The 14,554-nt window shown below is 47.0% G+C and overlaps 1 protein-coding gene across 6 annotated transcripts in view; it reads left to right on the top strand.

Annotated features, from left to right (window-relative positions):
- Positions 1-14,554, top strand: part of ARHGAP22 (Rho GTPase activating protein 22) — a 225,339-nt gene that overhangs the window by 204,532 nt on the left and 6,253 nt on the right. For all 6 annotated transcript variants that reach the window (XM_034777449.1, XM_034777448.1, XM_034777443.1 and 3 more), the window contains 3 exons: positions 4,901-4,974; positions 7,117-7,238; positions 11,701-12,604. In XM_034777449.1, the coding sequence (XP_034633340.1) occupies positions 4,901-4,974; positions 7,117-7,238; positions 11,701-12,604 (1,100 nt within the window). The remainder of the gene's footprint in view (positions 1-4,900; positions 4,975-7,116; positions 7,239-11,700; positions 12,605-14,554) is intronic.

The following is a 14,554-nucleotide window of genomic DNA, read 5'->3' as shown; positions in this document are numbered from 1 at the left end:
GTCAAAATGTCTTTTCATTTAATTTGTTTCAGACTGAAAAAATTGACATTTGAAGTCAAAAGTTCAATTCAAAATAAAACTAACAAAAATTTGCTTGAAAAATCTGTTCTATTGAAATGAAAACTTTTGTTTTGTTTCAAAAAGTTGGTTTTGAAGCAGTTTGAAATTTCCCATGGGAACTGAAATTTTTTGGCCAAAAACTTTTGAGTGAAGCTTTCTTCATTTAAAATTTACCCCACTAAAAATGTCTCTATTGATCCTTTGGGCTGTTCTGTTTTGAACAGAGATGGGTATCGTTATATAAAACATTTAGTACTGCTCAATGCATCTGCCCTCGCCAACTGCAGCAAACCAGCCTCGGGAGGTGTTCTAAACTTCGTGTTTGTTATCCAATTGCCCAGAGCTCCCCAGGTCAGTCCCTTTCGCCACAGGCTCTCTGTGTAACAACTTCTCTTCCAACACTGATCCACACCCCTCAGCTCTGGTACAACCCCAGTGTGGCTGCTATAATGCAGACAGGTTTTTAACAGTGTCCTGAACAATGGTAAAACCTCCAGGTGCCCTGGCGTGGCTGTAGGGCTGTAGATGGGACAATGGCAGGAGCACAGCCTTTCTCAGGGTATTTTGACACTTTGGTTCTGGTCTCAGCCAGTGCAGGGCAGTGCCCAGGTGCATGAGAATGAAAAACTGGGGGAACACTTTGAAACCTTTTAAACAATCATGTGAGTTCAGTCTGAGCTCTCCTGGTAGTATTTTTGGCCTCTCCACTTCCACATGGAACCCAGCACTCATGGAATTAATAAGCTAGTAAATAGTTTGGGACATATAAAAAGGGGATTCGGTTTAGTGTTTGGGGCAAAGATTTGAGTGACTTTGCTGAACCCTGGTTTTCCTAGTCCAAGCTGGAGACTCCCATGTTAGCCTTAGTCCTATTTTGCACCTTGGAGAGTCCTGAAACCAGTCCTTGTGAAGCAGTCTACTGTAGGATTGGTGCAAAACACTGTAGTTTACATAAGTGTCACTCCAGAGGGTTGAGCCAATAATAAAACACACTGCACTGGTAAGTGAAAGAGTACTGGAGCTAACTGGCTCTCATGGGCTATCCCAGCCATCACGCATGCCCAGTGCTATTAGACCATTTCTGCCTAGTGCTCTTAGCATTCATGACGGTGGCTTTCACACTTTCCTGTGGTGGTGGTGCTTTCAGCAGCTGTTGGTTTCAGTGTCAGTGGATGCCAGCTTGTGACAGAATGACAAGTGCTTCTGCAAAGTCTGCAGCAGTAAAGATAGAAGTTTTATCTGGCAAATATCTGCACCGTGATCAGTCCGTGGACGCCATCTTTCTAACCCCATTTTCTCTGTCTACCGGCTTTGGGCCCTGCATCAAACTGACCCTCCAACTGATGAGAGAAGGATCAGGTGCAGCTCCCATTGCAAAGCCCTCTGCTCAGTCCTGTGGGGCCATGGCATGGAGCAATTTACCAACACACAAAGCCAGATTCTGCCCTGACCGATACCTTTGAAACGAATAGGGTTGCACAGAGTGAAAGCCAGGGAAGAATTTGCCCTGTTAGTTCAATTTCTTGTAGATCAGGCCATCTCTAAAAATATAGTAAAATAACTTGTTTAGAGTCACTTAAAAACTGAGCTGAACTTTCATCCCAAACTACAACTGTACCTGAATCGAACCTTTTCGGAGGTTCAAACATCTATGGCTGGCATTTTCACAACTGACTAGTGATTTTGGGTGCCACCATTTTTGTCACCACTAAACAGCCCTGATTTTCAGGAAGTGCTAAGCACCTGCTTTCCCTGACCCTTTTAAGGTGTCTCAAGTTGGACTTCCAGATATTAAAGCATCCAACTAGTCACTTTTGGAAATCTTGGCCTTAAATTTTCCTTTTTAATAACTAGATTTCCCCTCCCTTCACACCTTGGAACTTGCTGGATTGGGCTGGGAATGGAAGCAGAAATAGTGAAATGTTACAAGAAGGGTGTTTTTCTCTTTCTTTGGACTATTCTCTGAAGCTTTTCTGAATTTATCTGATGTTTTTCCCTAACCTGTGAAAAGTAGCCTTTTTTTTTTTTAAGTTTTCCCATCACTACTTAATAATCCATAACTTAGTGTCCTCAAATGGTCTGTCAGCGCAAGAAGGGACTGGATGGCTTGCAGGGGAGGGCAGGCAATGGCCTATAGAACCTTTCACCTTCAGTTCAGTTGCAGCTTGATTTTTGCGATGTGGAGAAGAAAACATGAGGTGCAGTTCTTCTAACCGTCTGCTGTGTGGGAGTTCGTTAAATCTCTCTGAGGAAGTTGCAACGTGTCACAGGCTGCCTCGCCTCACATTTATTGTGAAAATCCAGCTGTCTACCCCAAATCTATGGTTATGAAGAAGGTTATCACAGCTCATTGCATGAGAAATGCGAGAAGTAAAATCACAGAAAATGGAGCAGTTGCCTGTTGTCTGTTTTTAAAACCTGCGTTCCTGCCCAGTCATCAGTTGCACTGTTCATGGCAAACTGGTAGCTAAGCAGGCAAATAAGCTGGTCAAATTGTATTGGTATCTAAGGACAGATTCAAAAGAGTGGTAATCATAAATAACTAAGGTATGTCCACCACCCATTGAAGTCCATGGGGCAGTTTCCATTGACTTTAATGAGCGCTGACTCGAGCAGTAAAGGTTTAGTGACTTGATCAGTATCTACTGGTGGTTGATGTACAGAATTTTTCAACCTCTTCATTTTGGACAGTATGTGCTTTTTATGCTGGAGGAATCAGTCTGCTCACGTGGTGAACTGCAGAGCATGTAGCTTGTTTCACTTCATAAAACACAAGTGTGTGTCATCGTTGTGTTCCCCCGTCCCCCCCGCCGCCGCCCATTTCTCTTTCCCCAACGGAGTGGGGTTTTTTTGTTTTTGTTTTGTTTTGTTTTGTTTTTTCCAGAAAATTCCAAGCAGGGTTTTTCAGACTGGGGAACAGCCCAGGCACTCTGCTCAGGGGTAATTCCTGCTGCTTACTATGCAGATGCAGTGGTCACTTTCCAGCAGAACCAGTGAGGTTCTGCTGCACAAACTGGGGCAAGATTGGGCGGGGGTGTGTACAAGGTGTGTATATTCCGAGAGGTGTGGATCCCAGCTTCATGGGGGTGCAGTGCGCATTGGCTCATGGGAACCTGGGGGTAGGTTAGGGCAAGCTACAGGAGTGGGGGGTGCCCTACCACTCAGCTTATTTTTTCTCAGTCCCCCACCTTTACTAATAAAGTGGCAACATTTGGTCAAGTCCTATAGAAAGGAACTAAACAAGAAGCCCCACAAAGCCATTTTTGCAGTCACTGCTCAAAGTAGAACTGCCTGTTAGGCATGAAACGAACTGCCTGTTAGGCATGAAACTCGATGTCCGGACGTCTGGGTTCTTTTCCTGGTTCTATCAGAGTGTTGCCATGGAGAAATCCTGTTTCCTGTTTGTGTCTCAGTTTCCCTGCTTGTAAAATGGGAATAATACTTTCCTACCTCTCCAGGGGCTATCGAGGCTAAATCCATTGTACAGTGCCTTGAGATTCTTGCATGGAAGTGCAAAGGGTCATTATCGGCAGGAGTGAGTTCTGCTCCTCTGCAAGACAGGGGTAGTGTAAGTGCTGTGTTACAGATGGGGAAACTGAGGCACTGAGGTGCAGTGCCTTGCCTAAGGCCAGTGGTAGAATTTGTGCTGGTGAAATCAGGAGATGTAGAGAGTAGGATTTGATAGTGTCTGGTGGGTGTGGGGGAGGAGGGTCAGGCGCCAGTGGGTCACAGAGCTGGGGATCTCGCTCTCAGATCAGTGCCTCCGTAAAATGATGGCGGGAATTGAGTTTGCAAATTCTAGCCCCCCCTCCCCCCCCCCAGCTGTGCACATGAAGAGCTATTGGAATTGGAAAAGGTTCAGAAAAGGGCAACAAAAATGATTAGGGGTATGGAACAGCTTCCATTTGAGGAGAGATTAATAAGATTGGGACTTTTCAGCTTGGAAAAGAGATGGCTAAGGGGGAGGACATGATAGAGGTCTATAAAATCATTACTGGTATGGAGAAAGTAAATAAGGAAGTGTTATTTACTCCTCATAACACGAGAACTAGGGGTCACCAACTGCAATTAATAGGCAGCAGGTTTAATACAAACAAAAGGAAGTATTTCTTTACACGATGAACAGTCAACCTGTGGAACTCCTTGCCAGAGGATGCTGTGAAGACCAGGGCTATAACAGGGTTCAAAAAAAGAACTAGATAAGTTCATGGAGGATAGGTCTAGCCAGGATGGGCAGGGATGCAAAACCATGCTCTGAAGTGTCCCTAGCCTCTGTTTGCCAGAAGCTGGGAATGGGCAACAGGGGATGGATCCCTTGAGGATTACCTGTTCTGTTCATTTCCTCTGAAGCACCTGGCATTGGCCACTGTTGGAAGACAGGATACTAGGTTAGATGGACCATTGGTCTGACCCAGTCTGGCTGTTCTTATATTCTTACGAGTTTTGAAGGCAGCATTGTGCAGGTAACATCCCGGGGGTGAGGAGCCATCGCCTGCAGCAAAACAGGTGCAGATCTTTGGAGTTTAGCACATGGGGCTTGCACACATCCAGCTTCTCCTCCAGGGTGGGTGCATTTGGAGGCAGGGTGAAGCTGGTAGAGCTGCAATGTCATTATCTTTTTTCCTCTCCCCCCCACCCCGAGGTAGAGTGCACCACCCTACGGGGGTACCAATTTGCTGGGGGTGACAGGGCATGCCCACCCACTGGTTCCATAGAGCACCCCGCTTCAGTGTCGTATGGCACAGGCTTGGCTGAGGGAAGAGGATTTGCCCTTGACTGCAGAGGAACAGGCTGCACCCAGCTCTACATCACTGTTCTTATTGTTTGTCTCCTCCCGTAGGGCACCCGAGAGCTGGCTAAACAGGTGAAGACCCTGCCCCAGGCAAACTACAACCTCCTCAAATACATATGCAAGTAAGTGGCATTAATTAGCACCAGGAACTCCAGAGCTGCCAAGTTTTGTTCGGCTTCATGTGACATCCTATGCAAATTATTTAATGAGCCGATTTGCACCATATAACTAAACGCCTGCTTTAAAAATGTGTGTGGTTTCAATGCTCATGCAGCTCTGATAAACAAAGCACTTGGTTTATGTCGAGGACAGGCTGCCCTCACCCACTGCCCTGCCAGCAGGCCTCAGTATTAATCATGTTTGTTATGGTAGTGCCTAGGGACAAACCAAGGCTGGGCCCCCACTGCTCTAGACACTGTGCTAATGCAGAGGAGCAGACAGATCTTGTACTAAAGTACTTACAGTCTAATTAACTACTTAGGCTAAACAATCTGTTCCACCTTCTATGTGGCTATGACACTCTGAGTACGGTTCTCAGACCTGAGGAAGAGCTCTGTGCACACTCGGAAGCTTGTCTCTCTCACCAACAGAAAGTGGTCCAATAAAGGATATTGCCTCATCCACCTTGTCTCTCTAAAGTCTAAACAGAGCATCAATAAGTTCTGCCTCCCCCGTACTGTAAGATAGCAAGACTTTTGGGGGGGGGCATTTCACCTCAATTTTGTCATCCTTTTCCACAAAAATGGATGGTATTTTTTCTCAGATGATTTTAAAACATATGGGGGGGGCAGTGAGAATGGCAGTTCTTCTGGGAATGGTGGTTTGCTCCTTTCTGCCATGTTCCTGGATAAGAAACAGCAGGAATTTGCTCAAATTGCCATTGTGAATTCCTGGAGAGACAAGGTGGGTGAAGTAATGTCTTTTATTGGATCAACTTCTGTTGGTGAGAGAGACAAGTTTTTCAAGCTACACAGAGCTCTTCCTCAGGTCTGGGAAAGGTACTCAGACCATGCCTACACTAGAAAATTAAGTTGACCTAACTTAGGTCGGCATACCGCCACCACACTAATTACATCGCTTGTGTGTGGTCTACACTTTCCTCCTTGTGTTGGCAGTGTGCATCCTCACCAGGAGCACTTGTATCGTGTCAGTGCTGTCAGTGTGGGGCGGCTCCTGAAAGCCAGTAACAGTTGACATAAGTAATGCAGCATAGATAACACTGTGTCGACCTAGCTACATTGACTCTCCACTGCTCATGGAGATGGAGTTATTAAATTGGCGTAGCTGGACAGGTACAGCGGTGGCCGCGAAATTTAGGTGTAGACACTTTCATAGTTAGGTTGATGTAAGCTGCTTTGTGTCAACCTAAGAGCAGGTCTACATTACAACTTACTTTGGTATAACTATCGCTCAAGGCTGTGAAAAATCTATGCCCCTGAGCGACATAGTTATATCAACCTTAACCCCTGTGTAGAGCTTCTCCTGCCGACATAACTTCTGGAGTTATTAAGCCAACGGCTTAGAGTGTCTTCACCAGAAGCACTACATGCAAGTTTGTAGTGTAGACCTGCCCTAACTCTGTAGTGTACAGCAGCCGAAGTGAGTCACAGCTAGACAGATATGGAGTTAACATACATTGCAACAGCCATTCAAAGCGAAGTGGTCAGTTAACACTGCTACAGTTGTAGGACAAAGGAAGGTGAGGGGGTTACAGATTATTGTAATGAGCCATAAATCCAGTGTCTTTATAAAATGTCTGATTTTTGATGTGTAGCAGAGTTATGAATTGATGTTCCCAAGCTTGTCTTTTGAAGGTGTTGGTTCAGTTTCCCTTGAGGACCGAGAGGTCAGATACGGACTGGTTGCTTTGTGAAAAGTATTCGCCTACAGGCGATGTGGTGTATTGTGGATCCTTGTTAAAAAAGGAAAGAACCTCAGTTTTCACGCAGATTAAATGGTCCCATGTCTGCAGCACTAGTGACCGGCCCTTTCCTCTTCCCACGTTCCGGTGGAATTGGAGTTACTATTATTATAGATTTGTTCTGTGGCAGCGTTGAGGAGCCTCAGTTATGGCCCGAGACCCCACTGCGCTAAGTGCTGTATGAACCGATCCAGACAGCTCCTGCTCACAGAGTTTACAGTCTAAGACGAGAGACAACTGGTGGCTACAGGAGCACAAGGAACTAGTGAGATGGAAGGTTTCATGTGCCATTTACTCTTCTCTCTCTCTCGCTGGTTTTTTTTCTTCTGGGGGGCTCCTGAAGATTCCTCGATGAAGTTCAGTCTCACTCCAGCGTGAACAAGATGAGCGTCCAGAACCTCGCCACGGTGTTCGGCCCAAATATACTGCGGCCCAAAATGGAAGATCCAGTCACCATTATGGAAGGTAGGTTCTCTCGTTATGGAGAGGGGCCATGTTCTGGACCCGCGGGGAAGTCGCTTGTAAAATGCCACTGCCAGAAATGAGATGCATTTGTCATGTACACTGCAGATTATGTCATGGGGGGAGCCATCACTGGCAGCAAGCTGGGCATCCTCCCAGTCAGTGCCTGTGCATGGGGCATACCATTTCCCTTAGCACTTGGAATAGCCTCCGGTATCACCTCTGCAATGAGGCGACATGGGAGTATGTGCCTGGGGGTTGGACTCAGCCGGCCTGTGCCACTGCTATTTTTAAGCGCTAGCTTGAGCAGAGATAGTGCGTTTATGTCCATCTTAGCTGGAAATACACCTCCCAGCTGCAGGGTAGATGTACCCTTCCAAGCGTGGGCTTCCAAAATGCTTGCTGTGCCGAGGACATGTGGGACAAAGGCAAGACCCAGGGCATCAGTTTAAAATCACTGTTAGTTTTGGATCAACTTTCCTTTAAAAGTCTTAAATCTTTACAAAATCCCTAGAAAAATTCTATTCCTGATGTGTCAGAAACGAATCGGTGTTTGTGGCTCAGCTAGAAATAGAAAAACACCCACAGAGATCTGACTGCGCTGCAGCTGCCTCTTCACTGCATGCTGGGCATCCTTCTTGCAATCTACTGCAGGGATTGCTGAGCTAGGGAGAATGTGGTGGGGGACTCAGACTTCTCCTCCTCCACATGCTCTGGGCATAGGCTTCCGAGGCATGGCCTCTTCCTAGGGGGGCAGTGTGGCTGGTATCATCTCAACACAGATGGGGCAATATTGACTGTGTGAGAGCCACAGTAACTGATGTCGGTCCAGCCAGTGCAACGATGGCTTGTGCAGACAGGTCTATATTGTGTGTGTGTGTGTGTGTGTGTTCCTGCCCCGCTAGCGGATGTATTCAGAACTACTCAACTGTGTAGCTCCAGTGGTAGAGGCCTGTGTTTTCAGAGCAGGAACATCTGAGTTTTCTCCCTGTTTCCATGAAACTTTGAGAACAGCACAGTGACTGCTATAAAGTGGCTGCTCGTTTGTTGTAAGTTTTAGCCTTACTGTTCACACCACCCAAATCACACCCCTAATGCAGACCTTGCTGTACAAATGCATAATTGCAAGAATAACATTTTCATTGCCATTTGAACTGAGTGCAGATTTATCCATTCAAGACCATGTAAGTGCGGATCTCCTGGGGTGCAGAATACTTTTCCTTTCCCATGACTGGGATCAGGACTAACTGGGACCCAGTCCTGTTGGGGAGTTATAAAAATCTGTTGTTTGATGAAGGATGATCCAAGGATTTGTCTGAGAAACCCAGGCACAAAGCACTGGGCAATGATCATCACTTAAAAAGCAATTCCCCACTTGAATTCTTTCTTGCTCTGTGATGATCTGGTCATTTTTCTTCTGAAGTTGAGCCCCTTCAACTGGACATTGGTAGCCAAGAAATGGGGACTTGGGTCAAAGCATTTATAACAACCATCATTTCTGGAATGTCGGGCAATCATAGTGATCCAAACATATTCTGTGGGCCTTTCAGCCTAGTTCAGAGGCAATGTGATATGGTGGTAAATGGCAGTGTTTGTTACTCAGCAGTAAATCAGTGTACATCAGGCCATCTCGGCTGTACCGTGCACCTTTTTACACCTTCCTCTTGGTTGTTTTTGCCACTTCTCCCTCCCCCTATGCCTTTCTCAGTGTGTAAATTACACCCACCCTCTTACAGAAACCTGTAATGTATACTGTCAGCTACATCATCTCCTCACCCAGACCTCTGCTTTTATTAGACCCTCAAGAGAAATCAGAGAGACTATTCTTCAAAAAAGTATGAGGCTGCATAAAACTAATCAGAAAACAATGAGCTGTATGGCATTGGACGCTCCCTGCTCTGTACAAGTCTCTGTCACGAACATATAACATTCCCCATCTCTGAAGCATGTCTCAGCATCCGAAGCTTGAAATATCCACCTCCTCAAGGGCCAGCAAAGGTCTCGGGCGCTCTCTCTGGCTGCAGTTCTGCTTCAGAGCCGGGGAACAGCCTCCTGCTCCATGGAACTGCAGTACAATCACAGTGGTGCACATCTCAGCAAGACATGTGCAACCAATACAGGGGCTGAGCAACAGGGGGCAGTTCTGCTGGCGCCACCCGACGTCTGGCCCCGAGATGCTAATTGTAAAGTGGCTGAAATCTGCTCCTTGCTCTGTTTGGTAACTGACCGGGCTCCAAGAATGTCAGTGGAGCATGTTACGTGCGATGGAATGACATCGGATAAAACAGCCATTCTCATGCTCTGAAAAGGAGCTGCCTTTAGTTTAAGGTCCAAATGAGCTTCCTTGCTTAATTAGCAGGGGACAGTTCTCGGGCCTGTATTACACAGGGGAGTAGACTAGATGACCACAATGGTTCCTTCAGGCCTTAAATCTATGAATGGAGGCCTAAGAGGTTAAGGCTCAGCCGGCTATGGGCCCAGCTTCAGCTGGTGTGTGTGACAAATACCACTGCCTGCTAGTGGCCGGAGGCCATATTACTAGCAGTAACTTTGACACTTACCTTAAAGGGGAATGTCGCTGAGACCTTGTGCTTTGTTTTGAGCTGCACATGTTGGGATTATTCCCCCAGCTCACATGGGTGTATAGCTGTACCCACCCCCACTCACTGGGGTGCTCTGCCACTCTCTAGTGGTGGCTGGACCACACACAGAGGACGATGAGCCCTTGCTACAGCATCTCCTGCTACAGCATCACCTGCCTCAGCTGACAGACCTAGGTCAGTGAGCTGAATCCCGTGCTCTTAGAGCCAGAGGGCCCAGGTGGTGATGACCCAGGGCATGCTATGGAGTTCAGCTGCTGATCATAGTGTTTATACTGTATGTGCATTTCCACGGGTTCCTTACTCGGGTGCGCTCTTCTCAGAAACTGTCAAATGAACTAATTAGCAACTGACTTGAACCAGAATCCTGGATTCAAATATCTCCAACCTGGAGAAAAGCTGGGATCCCGCTCTAAACTTCGCAGCCTGTGACCATCTTTGGAAAGAAGACATGTCGAGTCCTAAGCAGACAGCATAAGCGATGCTTTATGTTACTGTCCATTGAGGGCAAAAGATCAGTTAGATATAAATAGTGGAAGGGGGAAGGGATTCTGTCTAATATAGCTGCTCTTCAGCTCAAGGAGTAAAGTGGGTTCTGGCATTGGCTGCCGTTAGACAAGATACACCATTGCCCTGATCCAGTATAGCCATTCTTATGTTCTGTCTTGTAAAGAGATACAGAGAAATACTCTGAGCCATTCACAATATACATTTAAACATTTTGGTTTCTGTGTTCAAGAAAAGCCCCGTTTTAAAGTTGGGGCCCTGAATCCGTATTTAGGAACCAAATAAGCAGTCCAGTTTTTATAAGTGTTTAGTTCTCCCATCTCCTGTGGACTTCAATAGAAGTTGTAGGATCTCAGCATCTCAAAATATCAGACCTCTTATTGAGATCCTGTAAATATAGTTGTAAGTATGTATTTTAAGTGTCCATATTTGAACATTTTGGCTTTATTCTTTATTGATTTTCAACAAAAAAGATAAACTGTAATTAATGAAATTGCTGTTGATCGTGATTGTCTAATTTATATGGTAGAAAATACTTTGTCACGGGCTTGATGAATGGCGTTTTCTACTAGTTTCTGTTTCACTGCTGAAAAAAACAATGAGAACTCACTTATGGATTGGCCATTTGTTAATTCTCTGACAGTCTGCGTAGAGTATTTTGCTCAACATTGATGAGTTAAAGTAGGGTAACTCAACTTAAGTCAATAGAGTTACACCAAAAATGAATCTACCCCAGTAATTTAAAAATCTTATTTCTATGGCACTTTCCAAACTGATATGTAAACTAGGGGCGACTTTTGTCTATCTTGAAAGCCACTTCCAAGGTTGGTACATCACAGGTATTTAACACTTCAGGACAGGATTGAAGCTTACAACAATTCCATTTGAAACAGAAGTATAGAAACAGATAGTTGGCTTGAATGGCGCAGAAAGCGATTTGTTCTGCTTGCATATGGGAATCCACCCATCCACCTAACGAATGTACAGGAAATTACACTGGTGTCAAGCTTTCTCCAGGATTCTTTGCTTAACGGGCAAGGAAGCATGGTGCAGTGGTTAGGGCAGGGGAGAGTGGAGTTAATGATCTGTATTGTGGTAACTGGTCTGGATCAGGGTCTTCTGTGCCTCATTTCCCCCCCTCTAATAACGGGAACAATGATACTCACTCCCCCTCTGCAGTCCTTGAAGGAAAGGTGGTCAGAGTCCTTGTTATGTATTGCTTATACAGACCCGTTGTGCTTGTGCTCAAGGACATGCCCCTGCCCTGGAGAGCCTGGGGTTTCTTACAGACAGGAAATGAATATCCAAGGCCTTCTCATTTCTCGCATTAAGTTCTTGCCTCCATTCTCTCCCCGCAGGCACGTCGCTGGTCCAGCACTTGATGACGGTGTTGATAAGTGAACATGGACAGATCTTTGCCATTTCGCAGGCCGATGCGGCCGGGGCTCAGCCCGAAGCCCGCTCCGTGCTGCAGCGCAGCATGGTGGAGTGGATCTCCGAGGAAGACGGGGAGGACAGCAGGTCGGAGAAGAGCGTCCCCAGCCCTGCTGACTTGCCTTCTAGCAGTGCCATGGTGCCGGACGCCGTGCCCAGCTCGCTGGTGAAAAACGCTCCTCAGGAGCACAGTAGCAAAGCCACCCAGCCTGCCACCAGCCCCAGCAAGAGGGTGCAGACGTTACCCACCTGGAAGTACTCCTTCCGGCAACAGGGGACAAGGTCTGTCAGCCCCAAGCTGGGTAGCTCATCCTTAGACATTCCTAATCTATCCTCCAGCGGGAACTGGCTGATGAATGGACTGTACTCTCTCCGAGGCCACCGCCGGACGTCCTCTGGGGAGCGGGTGAAAGACTCAGGTTCATCCCAAAGACTCTCCACCTACGACAACGTCCCCTCCTCCAGCCTCTCCCTGAGTGCACACAGCATCGCCAGCACCGCCTGGTCCACCTCGTCCTGTGAGATCTCGGTCGTTGATTCTGTCAGCAGCTGCCCGGCTTGCCGGGCCAGTGACTCCTCTGCTTTAAGCTCCCTCAGAACGGAATGGGCCACTCAGGGCTCGCTGTCACAGAGCGAGGTCAAGACTATGGACCTGGAGAACAGCATGGAGAGGTTCGAAATGTGCATCAGCAGCTGCAGCGAGCAGAGTGACCTGGCGGCTGCTTCCAAAGACTCGGCCAGATGCTCCAGGGCTCTGCAGAGCCTGGTTTCAGAGCTAAAGACAGGACTGAGCAAACAGAGGACTGAGTATGAGTCTAGTATCAAAAGGTAACACGACTGTCAGCTGTGCCGGGGATCTCTCACTGCAGCATTGTCCTTGTCTGAGCGTTGCAATCCTGTTCCAAACAGGGAATAGACCCAGCTCTGTCGCAGTGGGCCTGAGCTGCAATGTGGGGATTGAGGTTGGCTTAGGAGAAGGGGCTGTGTAGTTTAGATACAGATCTGGATCTGATCTCCCCCAAAGCTCAGTGGTGGCTGGTTCCAGCTTTGCTCCCATCTCTAATTTCCTACAACTAGCCACGGCTGAAAAATGAGATTTCCATCCAGTGGGAAATTCCAGTGTTTTGTCATTTTCAGTGGACATTGGAGGGATTTTAGTTCAGTCTGTTGACCTCATGGGAGATGTAGTCCAGCTGGAGAGCCCAGCCCACAGCAGGGGAAAGAGGGCATGAGGCACCTGAACTACTACTCCCATGAGGCACTGTGACAGCTCACCCTGATGCAAAGACTGTCAGCCCAGCCTGAAACAAAAGGTTTGGTTAAGATTTTACCAGTGGAAAATTCCACCAAAATCCATCTTTTCTTGGAGGGTGGGGGATGTGATTTTTGACAGAGCCCCATTTGCCGACCGGAATGTGTTGCAATTTTTAGACCAGCCCTACTTACAACTTAGTTCTTGTACTTTCAAAGCTTAGACATTCTGTGCTGGGTCTCCTCTTTGAGCAAACACACCCATGAGTGCCCCGTCCCTGTGCCCGTGAACAGGTCTTTGGGAGCTCAAACAAGGTACCCAGGTGCTTGGTCACCTGGTCTTTGCAGGCAGATGTGGGAATGGGCACAACCTGAGCAAATTCACATGGTGGTTTGAAAACGTAGCACTCATTTAGAGCCCAGTCCTGCAGGCATTGCACATACAAACCTCCTGCAGCCTCGAGGAGAGAGTCTCTCAGGACGCACAAATGTAGGGGCTGCAGGATCAGAAGGGTGTTTTAAAATTTGTGTGTGTGTTATAGGGATATTTGCAGGTAAACACACAGGTAAGCATGCATGTGAAATACATCGGGGAGTTTACAAGACTTGAATGTGCTGTTGCTTACAAGAGACACAGGCTGATGGATGGTGCAGTATTGTTCTATACACCTAGCTCTTATGTAGCACGTTCGTCAGTAGAGCTCAGAGCACTCTGCAAAGGAGATAAGCATCGTTATCTTGGTTTTACAGATGGGGAAACTGAGGCACAGAGCAGTGCCGTGACTTACCTAAGGTCACCCAGCAGGCCCTGCTGAACCACAGCTATATGTTCAGGTGTCTGGTGTTAGACACTGGTAGGTCCAGAAATAGTTGGCGTTGCATTTTTGTAAACGGTAGGGCCCTGGGGGTTTGAGAAGTATAAAGTAACACAGTACTGTATTTTATTCACTGTGCTATTATGTATATGGTGGGTAGGAGCCCCAGTCATGGGCCAGGAGCCCCCGTTGTGCTCGGGGCTGTTCACACACACAACACACGGATTGAAATTGGACTAGATACAGTGCAGTGTTAAGTCAAGGTGTTTGTTGTTTTTCATTGTTTCTTGTGTGTTACAAGTAGCTCACTGGCTCCGCCAGTCTCTCTTAGGGCCGTCTAGTCTGAGTTGGGATCTTCCCATAGTGCCCCTTTCTCTGACTGCGTTGGGATTTCTCTATAAGACGGGATGGTAGTCATTTACGTCGCTGCTGCTTTAATGTTCAGAATAAATATCTGTCTTCCTCGTTAATAAGTTGGGGGGAGGGTTTTGAGAACATAATAAGGTGGGTGTTTTCTGCAAGCAAATGGCAAAGGCCTTCCACTGGCTTTCAGAGACACAGGGACAAACTGTCTGAATCTGTGCCCCAGAATGTGTTGCCTGGCAACCACTTGCCCCCAGCAGCTCAGGACAAGTCTGAGAGTGGTTGAAGTTGTTTTGTGGGAGAGGGTTGGGGTATGGAAGTGGGTTGGGAGTTCTTCCCAGTGGGATTC

Source organism: Trachemys scripta, chromosome 7 (assembly GCF_013100865.1).
Source record: "Trachemys scripta elegans isolate TJP31775 chromosome 7, CAS_Tse_1.0, whole genome shotgun sequence".
In the NCBI taxonomy this organism is placed as follows: domain Eukaryota; kingdom Metazoa; phylum Chordata; order Testudines; family Emydidae; genus Trachemys; species Trachemys scripta.
Note: the sequence above shows the minus strand (reverse complement) of the source record. Positions and strands in the feature narration are given on the sequence as shown.